This window comes from Mus pahari, chromosome 23, assembly GCF_900095145.1.
Source record: "Mus pahari chromosome 23, PAHARI_EIJ_v1.1, whole genome shotgun sequence".
Lineage (NCBI taxonomy): Eukaryota > Metazoa > Chordata > Mammalia > Rodentia > Muridae > Mus > Mus pahari.
The window spans coordinates 520,936-538,321 of NC_034612.1; the positions used below are offsets into that span (position 1 = coordinate 520,936).

At 45.0% G+C, this 17,386-nt stretch overlaps 1 protein-coding gene and 1 non-coding gene across 11 annotated transcripts in view; both read right to left on the minus strand.

Annotated features, from left to right (window-relative positions):
* Ep400 (E1A binding protein p400) overlaps positions 1 to 17,386 on the minus strand; it is a 105,859-nt gene that overhangs the window by 5,185 nt on the left and 83,288 nt on the right. For all 10 annotated transcript variants that reach the window (XM_029533911.1, XM_029533909.1, XM_029533908.1 and 7 more), the window contains 16 exons: positions 16,285 to 16,443; positions 16,014 to 16,097; positions 15,472 to 15,606; positions 14,938 to 14,982; positions 14,697 to 14,850; positions 13,982 to 14,223; positions 13,645 to 13,818; positions 10,974 to 11,110; positions 10,798 to 10,854; positions 7,588 to 7,666; positions 7,164 to 7,475; positions 5,735 to 5,780; positions 5,552 to 5,661; positions 4,237 to 4,444; positions 3,930 to 4,123; positions 1,256 to 1,477 (listed from right to left, as the gene is read on the minus strand). In XM_029533911.1, coding sequence (XP_029389771.1) covers positions 1,256 to 1,477; positions 3,930 to 4,123; positions 4,237 to 4,444; positions 5,552 to 5,661; positions 5,735 to 5,780; positions 7,164 to 7,475; positions 7,588 to 7,666; positions 10,798 to 10,854; positions 10,974 to 11,110; positions 13,645 to 13,818; positions 13,982 to 14,223; positions 14,697 to 14,850; positions 14,938 to 14,982; positions 15,472 to 15,606; positions 16,014 to 16,097; positions 16,285 to 16,443 — 2,358 coding nt within the window. The remainder of the gene's footprint in view (positions 1 to 1,255; positions 1,478 to 3,929; positions 4,124 to 4,236; positions 4,445 to 5,551; positions 5,662 to 5,734; positions 5,781 to 7,163; positions 7,476 to 7,587; positions 7,667 to 10,797; positions 10,855 to 10,973; positions 11,111 to 13,644; positions 13,819 to 13,981; positions 14,224 to 14,696; positions 14,851 to 14,937; positions 14,983 to 15,471; positions 15,607 to 16,013; positions 16,098 to 16,284; positions 16,444 to 17,386) is intronic.
* Positions 8,041 to 8,147, minus strand: LOC115063100. The gene has a single exon (XR_003842984.1). It is a non-coding gene; the product is annotated as a U6 spliceosomal RNA (small nuclear RNA).

Consider the following 17,386-nt stretch of genomic DNA (forward strand, 5'->3'; position numbering starts at 1 on the left):
GACCAGTGGTCAAGAAAATTTACAAAGATGGACTAAGCAGAAAATCTAAAATCATGAGGCCAGCCCAGGGATCTCTGCTTGCCAGTAACACATACTGAGCCTGATGAGTCGGATGTAAGCATTTGTCTCTGCTCCCCGACTGCAGTGGCAACGTTACCTGTCTCCTCTTTCTCACACTGCCACAACTCCCCACCATGGTATCAGCTATTTTATCACATCAAGGAGGAAAGGAAAGGAACTAATCCAGTTGCTAACCCACGTTTTAAATGTCTCTAGGTTACAGCCCCACTATTTTTGTAGGAAATAAGAGCACTGTTGTATTAATGAGCATGTGAGGTTTGTGGCCTAATTACTACAATCTTCTCTGCAACAGCTAATTAAGTTTCTGTCTACTAACTGTTACCACTCCCCTGAGGTGCAGTTTTGTAAACAGAAGCACAACCGTCTTCTGTTTGAAATACGTCATCCTCAGACTTATTCTTTGGTGGAGGGGCCTCTCACAAAGACTTACACACAGAGCAGGGCCTAAGTACCTAGGACCAAGGCCCTATCTCAAGCTACAGTTGCCAAGTACAGGATCCAAGCAGGTAATTAACCTATGTGCTATAGTTTCTTCATTTGTAAAAGGTAGCTCAGTATAAAATACTCAGAGACTGGTGCAGAGCTCCTAGGGCTGCACTGGTTGGGCAAGCCCTCCAAAGAGCACATCATTGGCTGCTGTGACACTGAAGATTCCAAGCACACTGACAACTGCGTGCGCAAGCACACTGACAACTGCGTGCGCACCTCCCCAGACACCACATTCCTTTAGACCTTCAAATGCTCTCTCCCTGCTGACTAGTGAACTGGCCATGGAACCTGTGTGCCTGCAGCATACACACTGTGCTCTTGTACTCTAGCCATACTGGCAAAGGACAGGACAGCTGGTGTGCTGTGCCTTCCCTCACTGTTCACCTTCTGCTATATTCCCAACCGCTCAGTCCCTGCAGGCCTGGTGACACTGGATGGTTCTAGAAGTTCTAGCACAACCTGCTACAAATCTCATACCTCATCCTCCCTAAGGATCAAAGGCTGTGCAATCCTAGCACTCTGAGTTGAGTCTCTATAACACTTGTAAAGATGGAAGAAAACCAACTCTACAGAGTTTCCAACCTAGATACATGTCTCCCCACCAACCTAAATAACAAAAACAAAAAAGCTTTGGGGAAATGCAGAGATAGTACTTTGGACAACACATATATGAACTAGAACTTACAAGCCGGGCCACCTGGAGGTTGGTCACTGTGGTGCCTGTGAGCAAAGCCCCAGGCCGTGGGGCCGTGACTGTGGTGAGCTGAGGACTCTGCTGTTGCTGTGGGGGCTGTGGAGTCTGAACTTGCACTTGCGCTGGTTGCTGTGGGGGACCTGGCTGGGCCTGTGGTGGTGGGGGCTGTGGTGGGAGCTGCATCTTCTGTTTCTGCATCTTGATGATGTGTTCCTGAAATCCAAATAAGACATGAGCTAACCATAAGCCACCTTCCATCTCTACTGAGATATCAGGTACATGAGCTGATATGCAGATAAACCATCTGCAGTTCAACGTGGGTATTGAATAAAAATCAGTACTTCACTGAAGAAACCAGGAATACCAACTCTGACAGATCACTAAATTCAAACCAAGCTTTCTAGTTTCTTACTTCTCACAACTAGTCTAAATAAACAGCTAATAACTGTAACTAAACTCCATCAATAGTAATAACCTGGCAACAAACCTATGCCTTTCAAAGAAGTGCAAACATCAAGATAACAAGAAAATGAGCTGGGCATGGTGGCTCAAGATTGCAATTTCAGCACAATGGAAGTAGAGGAAAAAGACCAATAACAGCTACATAATACCACCAGACTCAAAACCAAAAACAAAGCTATCAAGAACATTATCAAAAAACATTAAGGGCTGGTGAGATGGCTCAGTGGGTAAGAGCACCCGACTGCTCTTCCAAAGGTCTGGAATTCAAATCCCAGCAACCACATGGTGGCTCACAACCATCTGTAACAAGATCTGATGCCCTCTTCTGGAGTGTCTGAGGACAACTACAGTGTACTTACATATAATAAATAAATACATCTTTAAAAAAACAAAAACAAACAAAAAAAAAATTAAAAGACGTGGTGGCACACGCCTTTGATCCCAGCACTTGGGAGGCAGAGGCAGGCAAATTTCTGAGTTCGAGGCCAGCCTGGTCTACAAAGTGAGTTCCAGGACAGCCAGGGCTATACAGAGAAACCTTGTCTCGAAAAAACCAAAAAAAAAAAAAAAGAAATCACCCTCCCACCTCCAAATGTATGCGTTGTTCCTAACAGATCTTTCTGGATATATAAGAGATGACAATAGCTTTGAAACTGAATTAGGAGAATGTGGATGAAGAATAAAGGAACAAGAGAGTGAGCAGGACTCCTGGCAGCTGCTCTGGGTGGGAAATGCTAACTGGGAGTAGTCTCAGCAACAGTAATAGCTATCATACAATCTGCTTCTGCTGGCCTTAGAGACCTGAGAATAATTACTATGGTTTACTAGAAGAAAAAGACTAGACAGGGCTGTCTAATTCAGCAGCCACAGCCTTGGGAGGCTATGAGGTGTTCTGAAAGCGTAACTGCTGAACGAGGAGCTGAATGTCATGGTTTGTGGCATTTCAAATGTTTTCAAATGATTTAAAACATGTGCACAGAAACCACACATAGCTGGGTAGCTCCCAACAGAGGTACCTGATCACCACTTCTCAAAAGGAACAAGGGTTAAAGTGGTCATAAACACACTCAAGAGGTTCCAATAGAACGAGGACAGATATAGTCAAAAGAGAAACAAAGGACAACTGATACATCTCTGGGTCCTTCTCAATCTTCACAGAGGTGGCTGCACCTCAGCTCTCATGTGTCAAGCCTCTGACCAGCAGCTCAACAGATCAGGCCCAGCAGTCAGTAGGAATCACCAGAAAAAGTTCTAATTCACACTATGTATTTTCCTGGTTTCTTTTCATGCTGTATACTCGCGATTCTGCATTAGTTGCAAGGATATAGCATTACCTCCTACAGGATACACATTAGCACAAACGATGGCAAGATAATAGCAGACTGGCAAAACTAGGAACATCAATGTTTAAACAAGCAACGAGGAGAAGTATACTGTGACCTAGCTGCTCCTGAAGAGAAGCACTGAGGAGTGTCTTTGTACTGGCCTCCAAGAATGGTTTACATTTTAGTCCTCTGGAAAATAATGTTTTTTCCAGGTAGCTGACTGAACTGCTGTGGCTGTAAAGAGGGTGGCTTGATAGAACTTTGGCAGGCTCAGAAGGCAAGAGCATGGACTGCTCTTCAGAAGGTCCTGAGTTCAAATTCCAGCCACCACATGGTGGCTCACAAACACCCATAATGAGATCTGACGCCCTCTTCTGGTGTGTCTGAAGACAGCAACAGTCTACTTATTTATAATAATTAATAAATAATAAAAAAATCTTTGGGCTGGAGAGAGCAGGGACTGAACGAGCAGGGTTGACCAGAGGGAGCAGAAGTCCTAAATTCAATTCCCAACAACCACATGATGGGGCTCACAACCACCTGTACAGCTACAGCGTACTCATATACAATAAATAAATAAATAAATAAATAAATAAATAAATAAATAAATAAATAAATAAATATTTTTAAAAACTAAAGCAAAATAAAATAAAATGAGCTGTGGCAATACACTGCATAGGATTCAAGATTCACTTTCAGCAGGAAACTAAGGTTTCCCAATGCTTCTTAGAGGCATGACACACACTTACTGGATGGAAAGCTGTTTAAACACAAGAAAGAAGGCTCTCTACCTAAAGACAGTGCTGGATTTTTACAAAATAGGTTCTGAATTGAAGAAAGGCTAGGTGCCTGTGACGTACAGTAAAGGATATATTTACCGGTCCTAGCTTGCCCACAGCTTTGATCTGTGCAGGAGACTGGGCCTGGCTCTGGAGCTGTGGAACTTGAACTTGGGAAGTCTGTTGCTGTTGCTGCTGCTGTTGCTGCTGCTGCTGCTGTTGCTGCTGCTGCCTAAGAAGCTGGAAATGAGCAGCAGGGGTGATGGTTTTTCCAGGTAGCTGAACCCCTGTGGCTGTAAAGAGGGTGGCTTGTCAGACCTTTGCATCCTCAGCTCTTCTGGAGAATAACTGCAAGCTGAAGCTCCAATAGCGGATACTGGCTCAGAGAAACACCAAGCCCCTTTACCTTGAGACACCTGGGTTACTAAGGAGCGGGTTGGAGTCTGCACTGGAGTCAGGTTGGTAGTGACCACAGCTGAGGCTGTCACGGAAGTAACTGCACGAACACCTTGAGTAGTTGTCATGGATACCAGGTCAGTGGTGGCAGTGGCTGGGGAACCAACTGCTCGTTGTTGAGTGTGTACCACCTGAGCAGGAGCAGAACCGCCAGACGTCTAGAAAGGTAACATAGGAATGTTATCATAACTGCCCACTCTAAGGAAAGATGTATGTTTCCCTCCAGAAGTCCATAGTTTCAATGGCTTGTTCCATGCAAAGTGAATTCAGCTGGGCATGGTGGTGCACATCTTTAATCCCAGCAGTTGAGAGGCAGAGGCATAGAAAACAAAAAAAAAGTGTGAATTGTTTGTCAAGATTCATTTTTAATGTACAGCTGCCCAACGGTTCTGGTGTCATCTGGTGAGGACAGTACTTTCCTTTCTGGCTTCCCTTGGCATGCTCAGCAAACCCATTGGTTACACACAAGCATGTGTATCTACACAGCTCTGTACCCTCCCTAACTCCATCCATTTTGGGGTCTACCTCTGTAGGCTATCAGAGAAATTACATCTTCCTAACAAAAGTATTCTCTAAACCGCAGAGGGACACAGCATGCTGATGTAAGAGCATTAGACTTTTGAGATGTCACTTCTTATATGATAGGCTGCTTTTCAGGCTTGGTATCTGAGAATCAAGTGCATTGCAATGTGTTTCCACTGTAAGCTATGAAAAGAAAAGCAGGTGGCTGATACTAGGAAAATTTTCTGACCACATGCCCTGTTCTGTGCCACAGAGGGCGGGCATTTCCTCTTCACCTAGGGGGAATCATCGTCCCATGCCCAACCTATAGCTTGATGCTTGTGATGGCTCTCTCTCCTGCCCAGTTGCCTTCACCCTGGGGAACTGGGTTGCTTGCTCTCCTCATATAGCACTGAGCCCCACTCCAGCACAGTGCTTTATCAGGGTACCCACGTCACCTCTGCTTCCCACTGATAGAGTGAGGCACAGGTAAGGGCACCTGGGCCAGGGGGATTGGCTGCTGTTTCTTCACATACCACCTCTCTCCTCTCTGTAAACCTGTCCTATAGGGACATTCATCCTTCCCTAATAATACAAAAGAGAGTAGTTCCCTAACACCTGATGATTACTAAACTGACCAGCTGCTTATTCATGAAATTCAAATTAGACCAGTTACTTCCAGTTACTTTTCTCATCTATGGAACATTCAAGAAGCAAATAGTCTTCCCAGTATGGTATGCTCTCTGAGCATGGGAAGAACTCACAGTCAAAGTTCCAGGAGCCACAGGTGATGCCAGACGCTTGTTAATGGACTGGAAAGTAGCAGCAGGGACACCAGCTATTGTGTTCACAATCACATTTCCACTTACAGTCCCTAAAGAGGAGGACATGAGTGAGGCCAGAGGAGAAAGACTGAGCTCTTTTCAAGTCCTGTGCACAATCCTCACCTGTTGGGATGCTTGTTCCAGTGACTGATGTTTTAATGGTTCCTGCCTATTGAAAACAGAAACTCAGGTTTAACTTCAGGTCAGGCCTTCTGCTACATAAACTTTATAAAATCAATTATCAGTCAATGCAAATCCCAGACATAGTCCTTTGGCTGCCTTCAGTCTGCTTACCACTAGGGCTGTCTCTAGCTTGGCTCCCCTTCCCATGCTGCTTCTTACCACATGCATTATCTTCAGCCCTGCATCCTGTCCCTCATGCTGGCCACATGTGAGTCTCTGTTCCAGCTGTTTTCCTCCTCACCAATGCCTTTCAGGTCTCAACTTTCAAATGCCACTTCGTCAGTATCTTTCTACCAACAATCACTGTCCAAATTCTTCCCGTGATCATCACTCTATTCCACATAGGAAGACAAACTTCAAAGGGCAGGAAATACTGCCCATGAACCTTACTTTGAAAGTTCCCACATCATTTACCATAGAGTGTAAATGTATCATCTGAGTGAAGGGAGAATGTTGCCCAACCACATACAAAAACCCATCACAGCTCAATGTTAACAATGCAAGGTCTGAGGAATGTCTCAGTTGGTAAAGTGCTTGCTTTGCAAAACCTCCAAGTAGTAGTGGTGTGTGATTGTATTCCCTGTGCTGGTGAAATATAGACAAGAGGATCCCTGGGGTCCACTGGCCAGCCTACTTAGCCAGATCTGCAAGACCCAGGTAAAGGCTCATCTCCAAAATGAGAGTGGATGGATCCCGAGAGAACCATCCAAACCTTTGGCCTCTGTACGGAACAGCATTCCTGTGTACTTTGTACGCAACACAGAAATACTTTCATGCCTGGCTGACAGCCTTAAGTGTCATCCCATTTAGCACAGGGCCTGTTCCCTTCCAACGTGACTATTCATGGGTTCAATGACTGTGTGATGAACACCATAGAAAATGAATGTAGGCATTTATGTCAACATCTGTGTTGGCTGCACTCTGAATTTCCTTTGTCTATTTGTGCACTTATAGCTTGAAAATGTGGGTGAGCCTGAGTGGCATCCCCAGGTGGTGACCATGCATGCACAGTGACCCAGAAGGTACTGCTCTGTTCACTTTCAGGGACTGAGGGAACAACCTCATCTGTCTTACTTTACAGAACGCAGCTTCTTTCTTGTATGAGGTATGCTCTTGTTTTACAGCTCGGGCTGCACTCACACTCATGATTCTCTTGTTTTAAACTCCCTTAAGCCTGGATCAAAAGGATGTGTGACTACACTCAACTGTAGGACCCAAGTTCTCCTTAGTCCTGATCCTCATACCAAAGAGTGGCTTCACTCCCAATCCATCAAGGATGGCTTAATCAGCTGAAGATGCAGGCATCCCCTAGGATGTACCCTGAGTTCTCAGTGGGAGGTGTACAGACTGTGGGTTTAGAGGCTCTCACCAGCACAGCAGCACTGCCCACAGTTGTCATTGTGGGCTGCCCCTTTGACTGTGGCTGCACAGGCTGTGGCTGGGCCTGGACCTGGGGCTGAGGCTGGACAGCAGGCTGCCCTGCTGGTGTCTGACTGCTTGCTGCCTGTGGCTGGGGCACTGGTGGTGGTGGCTGCTGTGGAGGTGGTGGGGGTTGCTGCTGTTGCTGCTGCTGCTGCTGCTGCTGCTGTTGCTGCTGCTGTTGCTGCTGCTGTTGCTGCTGCTGCTGAGGCGGTGGCTGTGTCACTGGTGGCTGCTGTGCCTTCTGCTGATCAGCCAAAGCCTAAAAGGACCAGGTGGGAAAAGAAGCTGATAAAGGAACTGGACCCATCCTAGGGTGACAGCATGTTACAGCAGCATGGTTCTGAGAAGACCCAGCTTTCAGAGCACCATACCTTTTTCTCTTTTGCAATTCGCTCTGCACGGAGAGATGCAACTTGAATGGGAGGTAGCGGTTTGTCATAGTTGATTCCACTTAAAAGTAAAAAGCCAAAGTTAAAAAAAGCTCTTTTATCTACAGCTTCAGTTACATATATTAGCCATGTTCAAAAATTTGCTTGAAATATTCCAGAAACAATCATTAGGTGTTTTTTTTTAAAATAGACTTAATTTTTTGTTTGTTTGTTTTTCGAAACAGGGTTTCTCTATATAGCCCTGGCTGTCATGGAACTCACTTTGTATGGAACTCACTTTGTAGACCAGGCTGGCCTCGAACTTAGAAATCCACCTGCCTCTGCCTCCCGAGTGCTGGGATTAAAGGCGTGCGCCACCATGCCCGGCTAATTTTTTATTTTATTTATATGTGTACACTGTAGTTGTCTTTTTTTTCTTTTTCTTTTTTTTCTCTTAAAAATATGGAACGCTTCATAAATTTGCATGTCATCCTTGCTCGGGGGCCATGCTAATCTTCTCTGTATCATTCCAATTTTAGTATATGAGCTGCCGAAACAAACACTGGAGCTGTCTTTTGACACGCCAGAAGAGGGCATCGGATCCCTTTACAGATGGCTTTGAGCCACCATGTGGTTGCTGGGAATTGACCTCAGGACCTCTGGAAGAGCAGTCAGTGCTCTTAACTGCTGAGCCATCTCTCCAGCCCCTAGACTTAATTTTATAAATTATGTCTGTGTGTTTGAGTTTATGCACACAGGTGTCTAAGGAGGAAAGAGATGGCACTGACTTCCTGGAGTTGGAGTAACGGGTGGGTGTGAACCACATGACATGGGCCCTTAGATCGGAACACCGGCTCTATCACTCAGTAGTTGTAAACTACATATTGCCCTCAGTACTTTGAAAATGTACTTTGTCACACTCATTCCAGCCCAGGGCGTGAGCTGTGTGATTGGTCCAGGATGTATACACTACTCAATGATTACAGTAACTATCATAGATCCAGCCACCAGACTGACTGTATCTGACTTGTGTTAAAAAATAGTCGGAGCCAGTCTACAAAGTGAGTTCCAGGACAGCCAGGGCTATACAGAAAAACCCTGTCTCGAAAAACAAAAAACAAAAAAAAAAAAAGAAAAAAAAAATAGTCGGACAGTGGCGGTATACTCCTTTAATCTCAGCACTTAGGAAGCAGAAGCAGGCAGATCTCTTAAGATTGTGGCTAACCTTTCCACAGAGTTCCAGGATGGCCAGGGCTACACAGAGAAATCCTGTCTCTAAAAATAAACAAACAAATAAAACAAACAAACAAGCAAAAACCCACCAGCCAACCAAAAGATACAAACAAAAACCCAAAACCAAAACAACCCCCACAAACAAAACCCGACTTGACTTAATAATGTACAAAGAGAGAATGATGGGAATGTATATATGCCAAAAAGAAGTCAAACACTTAAATGAAAGTTAAAGGTTTTTACTTGAGAAAAAACAATGTACAGCACATGGTGGCTCATGCCTGCCTGTACAGGATTCCCATCACTCTGGAGGCTGAGGCAGGAGGATTACCACAAGGTTCAAGGCCACCTTGTACTATAAAGCCTTGTCTCAAAAAAGAAAACATACGACCCCTCCCCCCTTCCCCAGCATACATGAGATTCAGTACTTTCTGCAGTTTCAGGAATCTACTATCAGGCAGTACTCCATGAACTCTGTGGGTCTTCCCCAGACATACCTCCACAAGTCCTCCACAGCCTACCAAAGAACCTAGAGCCTGTCCAAAGTTATCACAAAACACTGGACAAATGCCACCCCACCTCCTATTCCCACTATATAGACAACCCTCCTACCAATACCACAGAGCAGATGCTGTAACGTTTTCACCCAGCTAAATTACATGAGGGGCCAAGGTGACCTCGCTAATGCTCACATCTAGCTCTATGAGTGCCCTGCTCAGTCCATGTAAGTCTCACAGCCCCCGCAGCACACTCTGTTTTTTGCCTATACTACTCTGATGATTCTGAGTCTCTTTTGTCTTCAGCTTCCTCTCCAGGCCCAGCTCACAACCCATCTTCCTAGGAGGTGACTAAACACCTGAAACTTTGCTCCCAAACCCAAAGCATCCTCCTTTATGTTCTAAACTCTACACAGAACAGCTACCTGTGAAGATCCTCTCTTCCCTCTTTCATGCTACACATACCTCTAGAAGGCATACCAGCATCGTTCATTAAGCACTGTGTGCTCTGCTAGCCCTTGACTTACTAATAAAAACAACAACTAAATTAATTCACTATTTCACCCAACCAATAAGTACAGCTGCAGAGGTGCAGACAGCAAATGAGTTATATAGGGCATCTCTGAAGGTAATGCCTATCAGAAAGAAATACAGCAGGCCTGGGCTTCAAGTTTTCACATGGTGGTCCAGCACTGGGAGATGGAACACTGAGAGGGGAACAGCACAGTTCACACAGGGCACTGTTAAAGGAAGCCCGGTATTACTACTGGGCTCTCAGCAAATGTGCCATAAGTTGACTCTTTGGCAACGACCACTCCCATAGCTATGTGACAAGGAGACACATATGATTTAACAAGAAAGCGGGTGCTGGACAGGAAATGACCAGTGTACACACCTGTAGTATTGAAGACAAAGAGGTGGCTGTTTCACCCAAGCAGATATCCTTCCTAATAGTTATTCCAGAGAACATATAAAAGCACTGCTTGTATCCAGTCCACAGCTCAGCTCCAAAGAGAGCTTCATCTTCCCATTTCACCATCTACCCACTGACTATTTTCTTTTTCCTTCACTGAATAACAAAGTACAGTTATCTTAATGTCCTTTTATGGTACAACCAACAAAAGTTGGACCTGCAGGGGAGAGGAACCTGGTAAGAATCTTCCTTGAAATCACTCTCTTAGCCTTGGAACACATTAGCTACACCTGAGAAAAAAGCCCCTTCAACAAAGCAAGAGGGGGTGATGACTCCTTATAAATGCAGGACACGATTCTCCATGTCTGTCTGTCTAGCGGGCAGAGGCTACCCCAGACAAACTCTGATCAAGGACAAAAAAACCTCAAGTTTTCTCAAGGTCAGAGTCTATACCATCATGGCTAAAGCTTACCTTAGATCATGCTATTTTATATAAGAGTTTAGTATTCTACTGAACTTAAACTCATTTCAAAGGCAAATAAAATGTGTCAAATTCATAGAAGTAAATACCTTTCTGCCAGCACAGAGGCATGTTTGGGGTTCTTCTGGAAGGGATTCATGCCAAGCCTGCAACAGAGAAACAAGAGAACAGTTACTCAAGGAGGAAGCCAATCAGAAGCAAGTCTCAGTCAGCAGCCTCTAGGCCGACACAATCTCAGTAACACAGTGCGAGCCCAGGGACATACAGAGGCTTGATTGGGGGACTTCTCTTGCCAGCTGTCATTTTCATCAGCTCAAAGTGGCTCGTGTACAACTGGGTGTGAGTGGCGTTTTCATCCTGAGCATAAATCTGGCTTGTGCGGAGAGGACGATTGTTCTTACTCTGAAACAAAATTGATAGGAGCTCATCAAGTTTTAGACCATCAGCCTGGCACACAACTACTCTGGAAACAGCATTTGCTGAATCAAAAGCCTGTGTCTAAGCTCCAAGGGCTGCACCCAAGTCCCATTCCCTTCCTTCCTTTCTGGGATAAAACCTAATACAACAGCAGCAACAATGAGTGATCACCATTTGCTGGTACCTGGCCATCTTCCCCAATCCTTAGGAACCTTTGCTCAATTGAACCTTCCCTTTCACTGAGGAGAGAAATATTGTACAAAATATTCAGGGTCACATCCTGGAGTTAACACATGGCAGGTGACAGGGTAGGGCTGGCTGCAAGTCTTCAACTGTTGAGTCTAATACCCATGGTCAGTAAAGGGCAGTAGTAATCTAACTCAGGTACCTTCTACCCACAGTAAACAGTATGGCAACAGGGGTGTCTAAGACCGCATTCTTTGAAGGCTGTGACATCACTTGTATCACATGATCTTTCCTGCTTATAATGCAGATAAACAAAAGGACATTCAACAGTTGTCCACTTGCTACCCAGATACCCAAGCACTTCCCCTCAGATACAAAGTCCAGAGATACGACTGTGCAAGGTCAGAGACAAGAGTTCACAATTCCACCTGGCCCAGGACTCTCTCTGTCTCTCAGTATCTCTGAACCCAGACTAACTCCATTATTGAAGTCAGTTATACCTAGTATAATTGTGATATACTTCGGCAAATAAACACATGTACACATCTGTTGCTGGAGGGATGCCTTAAGTTCAGAGAGAATGCCAAGGAAAGTCAAAATTAAAAAAACAAATGTGCACGGTTACATGGATCAGCTTGTGAACACTGTCCCCTATATAAGCATTCTCCAATTTAAACAACAAAAACAACAACAACAACATTAAACAAAGGGAAGCAGGGAGAGGGGAAGTTAAGAGCCAGTGAGTCACACGCACCACCAGAGCGAAGGCAAGACAAGGCTAAAGGCAGGAAGGACATGTGTTCAGCAACAAAGCCCTGATGGTTCTAGCCATGAACAATAGCTCCAGGGCTATATAGACACACGTGTACGTTATGCTTACTGGCATCTAGCCACCATGTTACAAGCCTCAACAGGGTGTGAACAACAGGGAGGCTTCTCAATGTCCCTGAGGGTCTCAGTGAATCACTGTGTGGTTCCTACAGCTGAAGCAGCAAAGCCTCTATTGTATAGGAATAAAAGGCACTTGAGAAAACCCTAAGTGCTGTATTTCTGATCCTATAGTCCAGGCTCAGCCTGGATCTCACTGTGCTCCTTTGCACAGGCACTTACAGAAAGCTTTCCATCTCATTCAGAACACCTCCTCGTACCTTATAAATATTTTGTGCCTTTTTCTTTGGATTAGCTTCACAAATCAGCTATAAGAGAAGAAAATATTTTAGCTTTATTTTTTTTCAATATTAAGGTAATGGCTGCTATTATTATAAATGCTTCCAGAACATGAAAGAGTGAATGTGAGATTTCAGGAAGTTTTACGGTAGAGGAATCACAGAATGGTATCATGAGGAAGACTTGCTTTTTTATTTAAAAAAAGCAAACAAATGTTTTGTTCTGAGACGAGTGTTTTAGAAATGACAAAGAGATGGTTCAAAGAGTGGTCACAGAAGTGAGGTGAGTGTGGCATCCTCATTCCGAGGGCACACACGGCTCTTAACACCAAGGTTGTTTTCACAAATTGTACCAAAACAAGGACTAGATGCCTGTCTTGCCAACTTTGCTGTTGTTCCTAAACTAATGGACATACTGAGGTGGTCAGAAAGACAGTGTTCTCTGCACACCTGACTTGGCTACAGGGCTGAACATATGCAAAAGCTGTGCAGAAAAACTAGGGTTAAGTGGCAAAAGAAGAAAAAAAAGAAAAAGAAAAAAAGAAAAGAAAAAAAGGTGGGGGAGCTGTGTAAAGAAAAGAAAGCCAAATGGAGAAACAGAAACAAAGTCAGGGCAGGAAGGAGGAAAGCTGGGTAGAGGCCTGCATGTCCCTGAGCAGCAGCAATGACTCATCTTCATCCAGGATGCAAACCATAGCAGGCTTCTTAAAATGAAAGACACAATGGTTTGGCCATATTATCAGTCAATAAATACTTGAAATGCTCAGAATTATCCCAGAAAGAGACTGTGCTTGTCACACCACTGACTGTGCTTGCAGCACACGAAGTATGAGCAGGCTCTTCTTGAAATGAACTGGTTACCACCAGATAAAAAAGAAGAATTCTTCCCTCACTCATCCAAAGCTTAGTAACAAAAACTAGCTATGATGAAGGATGGATGGCGTAGTTTTCCACACTGCAGTAACAGCACAGATGCTGCTGCTAATACCAACCCTCCACCAATGTTCACACTGTGTGCAGGTCCTATGTACACATGGGCCTCACTGATCAAGAAGGCCGACTTCATCACAGTCTACTAGGACGGCTACACTTCCCAGCAATGCACAGCAAGACCCAGTCAATGCAGAGGCCAGATCTTCCCAGGAAGACCAAGGAGCCCAAGCTCACCTTCCCCTCCTCCCTGGGAATGATGACGTTCTCATAACGATTCCGGCACTGCTTGGAAGAACGGTAGATTCGACTACAGGAGTTGACAACATCACTGACAAGGTCCCAATTAGGAGTGTGGGCAGGTGACACAATCGTGAGGTTCAAGGGCAGCTCAAGCAGCTGCTTTACAGCCTGGAGGTTGGAGTTTCAGAGCACACAGGTCAACACACTTCAAGTGCACTGTTGATGTCTTTCCATGTGTCAAAAAACACCCCACACAGCACTATGAATTGCCAATGTGGGGGAGCAAACAAACCACAGGAATGCTCAACTCAAAGGTAACACAGCCACTCACCTGTAGCAAGGCCCAGTCCTCGCCAATGAGCCAGTCGGGACTGTCCTGGGCAGGTTCCCCTGAGGACTTGACATACGTGGGCAGAGGCTTGGCAAAAGGTGTCTGCTGCTTCAGCAGCAGGTTCTTCTTCTGCTCTTTGCCTTCACGCCGGATTTTCAACATACCAGGTGTTGCCCGGTCAAACAAGGATCGGGGCGGGACAACTGCCTCCCCATGCCGCTGCTTCTTCTTCCGGCCTACAGCTGAACAGGAGCAGAGTTCAGCAATATAGGATACTGAGAGATTTCCCCACCAGTGAGATGAAGAGAAGGGAAGAAGGCACGCAGAGGCATGTAGACCAAGGAACTATGGAAACAACTGCTAAAGGCAGAAATGTTTCTTGAGTTTGCTATTTATCTGTTTTGGGTTTTCAAAACAGTCTTACTATTTAATTTAGCACAGGCTGGCCATAAACTCTTATGATCCTTCCACCTCAGTGTCCCAAGAGCTGTGAACACAGATGCATGCCATGGCACCCACCCTCCCAGTAGTTTTCTAGCACTAACAACTGTAACCGTCAAGCTTCTTCCCCTAGAACAAGAGAACCCAGGAACATGGTACAAGAGACAATGGATGGGCCCCTCCTCCCATCCCAGCAGAGGGAGGAAGAGCCACAGTGACTTAGCCTCTCATCAGCACAGCAATCCCTAGGGGCAGAAGTCAGTGAGGTGCACACCTGAGGGGTCTGTTTTGTGCCGCTTGCGCTCCTTCCTCACATAAACAGGAGGCAGCTTAGCTTCTGGGATGGGTGTGGTCTCATACATGAGACACATAACTGAGTCAATGTAGATATCATTGTCATCCTGAGGAGGGGTGGGTGGTGTCCAGAGCTGTATAGAGAAAGTAGGTTCCATAAGCTGCCAAGCTGTGGGCAAGGTTGGCCCTTGACCAGGCATTCAGGGAGAGGGGTCACATACCGGCATGACTTCTGTTTGTCCATCAGCATCTTCATAGACATACTCCTATGGAACACAAGTTTGAGACACAACAAAGGCTTTGCTTCATGCTACATGTCACAAATCAATATTCAATCATGACTGTGGATTTAAAACTGTGTTTTATTTAAATCCCAGAAGTCCCATCCCTTCCGATAAGCCGGTTTATCAGTGAAGACCTCAAAGTGTCAGTTATTGCCAGTGGCACATGCCTTTGATCCTAGCACTTGGAAGGCAGAGGCCAACAGATCTCTGTGAGTTTGAGGACAGCCTGGCCTATAGAGCTGGATTCAGGAGAGCCAGGGCTACACAGAGAAACCCTGTCTCGAAAAACCAAAAAGAAAAAAAAAGAAAAAAAAAAAAGAAAGAAAGAAAGAAAGAAAGAAAGAAAGAAAGAGAAAAAGAAAAAGAAAAAGAAAAGCCAAAACAGTGTCAATTATCAGGAATATGCTTTCAAAACTGCAGTCAGGTGAGGAAGGAGCTGAGTGCTCGCCTCAGAAGCGGAGGCTAGTTTACCATACTATAGGCATCCTCCCGAGTGTAGGTGAGAAGCTCTGCCTCCTCCTGCTCCAGCTGCAGCCGGGCCTCCCTTTCCTGCAGGGCTCTAGCATTTCGGGTTTCCCAGTCCTTCATTGACGCCATCACCAAATCCTGCCAGAAAAAAAGCATAGGGAAAAAGAACTTCTGAGATCAGAGCAGGCGAGCTGTTTCTGACCTCTTCCTAGTGGTCAACTCACTCAGCCACTGTGCATACACACAGTGGAGCTCTATCACCCCAAAGGGATCTCTCAGTTTGTACTACTACACACGCTCTGCCCATCAACATATAACCCTCAGTCAGCTCCAAGCTGCTTCCAAACTAGTACAATGACATCAAGGTAAAAAGCCAGCAACCCAGCTGCCTGTACGGGGCTTCCAAGATCACAGTCTCACTGAGGTCTGCACTGCTAGGATTTGGATGTCCTTTGATTTCATGAAGTCAGTCACTTCAAATCAAATTCTGCACTGAGAATTTTTGCTTTTACTATGTCATAATAACCAAAACTTGATTCTCTTACCTCACTGCTTCTCTCTTTTTCTTGTTCAGTGGTTGCATGGAACAATTCCAAGTAATTCAATGCGTATTTTTCAATTGGAGTAAGCTATTTTAAAAATAAATTTTTGAACTGGGTTAGTAGCAACTTAATATAAGATCAATAAAATTCCTCATAAAATCTTTCACCAACATTTAATTTTAAAAGTAACTGTTCTTAGACAAAACAAACAAATTTCACAAAAGGGTTCAAATGTTAAAAAATCTTAGCTCTAAAGAAAAAAAAATCCCCAAACCTGTTCCATAAAGTCAGCCAGCTCCTCCAGCTGTGATGGTTCCTCATCATATCTAGAGCCATCTGAGTCTGAGGACACAGCAACAGTGCTGGATCCAGGCACGGCTTCCTCTGTGGACCTCTGTGCATCTTCCTCCAGACACTCGATGCTCTTGAGGGCCTATGGGGAGTCTGCACTGAGACTTGAAGGTGGATTTGTGTAATGAAGGAGTGTGTACTCTAACAAGCAGCAAGCCTCCAGAGGTAGCTCCCTTCTTTAAGAGTCTCACATATAGGCTGGATGATAGGCATTCCGATGACAGACCTTATAAAATTACTATCAAGGTAGACAGGGAAGTCCCAAGGAAGAACAAAACACTGGCATGGGTTAAGGTGCTCACATGTGAGACAATATAACCATGGTAAAAAAAAAAAAACAACAACAAAAACCCATGCAACCAGTTTTCAAAATATTTGGCAAAACCAAAACAGCTTAAAAGATGACCATACTACACAAGACCCACAAAAATCATTTCCAAAAGACAAGAGAGAAGGGCACCACAGTGACCTGGCGAATCTTTAAAGCTGGATAAAGAAAGCCCTGACAATGACCAGGTCTAGGAATCTCTGTTCAGCAAGGTAAAGAACAAAGTGAGCCCACAAATACAAAGAGCCCAAAGGACAGTAAGAAAGAGAGAAAGGAGAAAACAAAAAAACCCTCACGAGAGGACAGTAAGATGATTCAGCAAGCAAAGGCTCCTGTTGCCAAAACACATGGTGGAAGAACTGACTCCTGCAAGCTGTCCTCTGACCCACTTACACTTACACATGTGCGCGCGCGCGCGCGCACACACACACACACACACACACACACACACACACACACACACACACCATCTCTCTGGCCTCTATGGGCACCACACATCAACATAGTACACAGACACTCATACATACAAGATAAAAAGAACAGATTGAGCATGTGAGTCACTAACAAAGGCTCTGTCTAGCATATACAAGGCCCTGAATTCAATCTCTAGAAGGAAGGAAAGAAGGGAGGGAGGGAGGGAGGGAGGGAGGGAAAGAGGGAGGGAGATGAGGTTGGAAAGATGGCTCATTCACAAGAG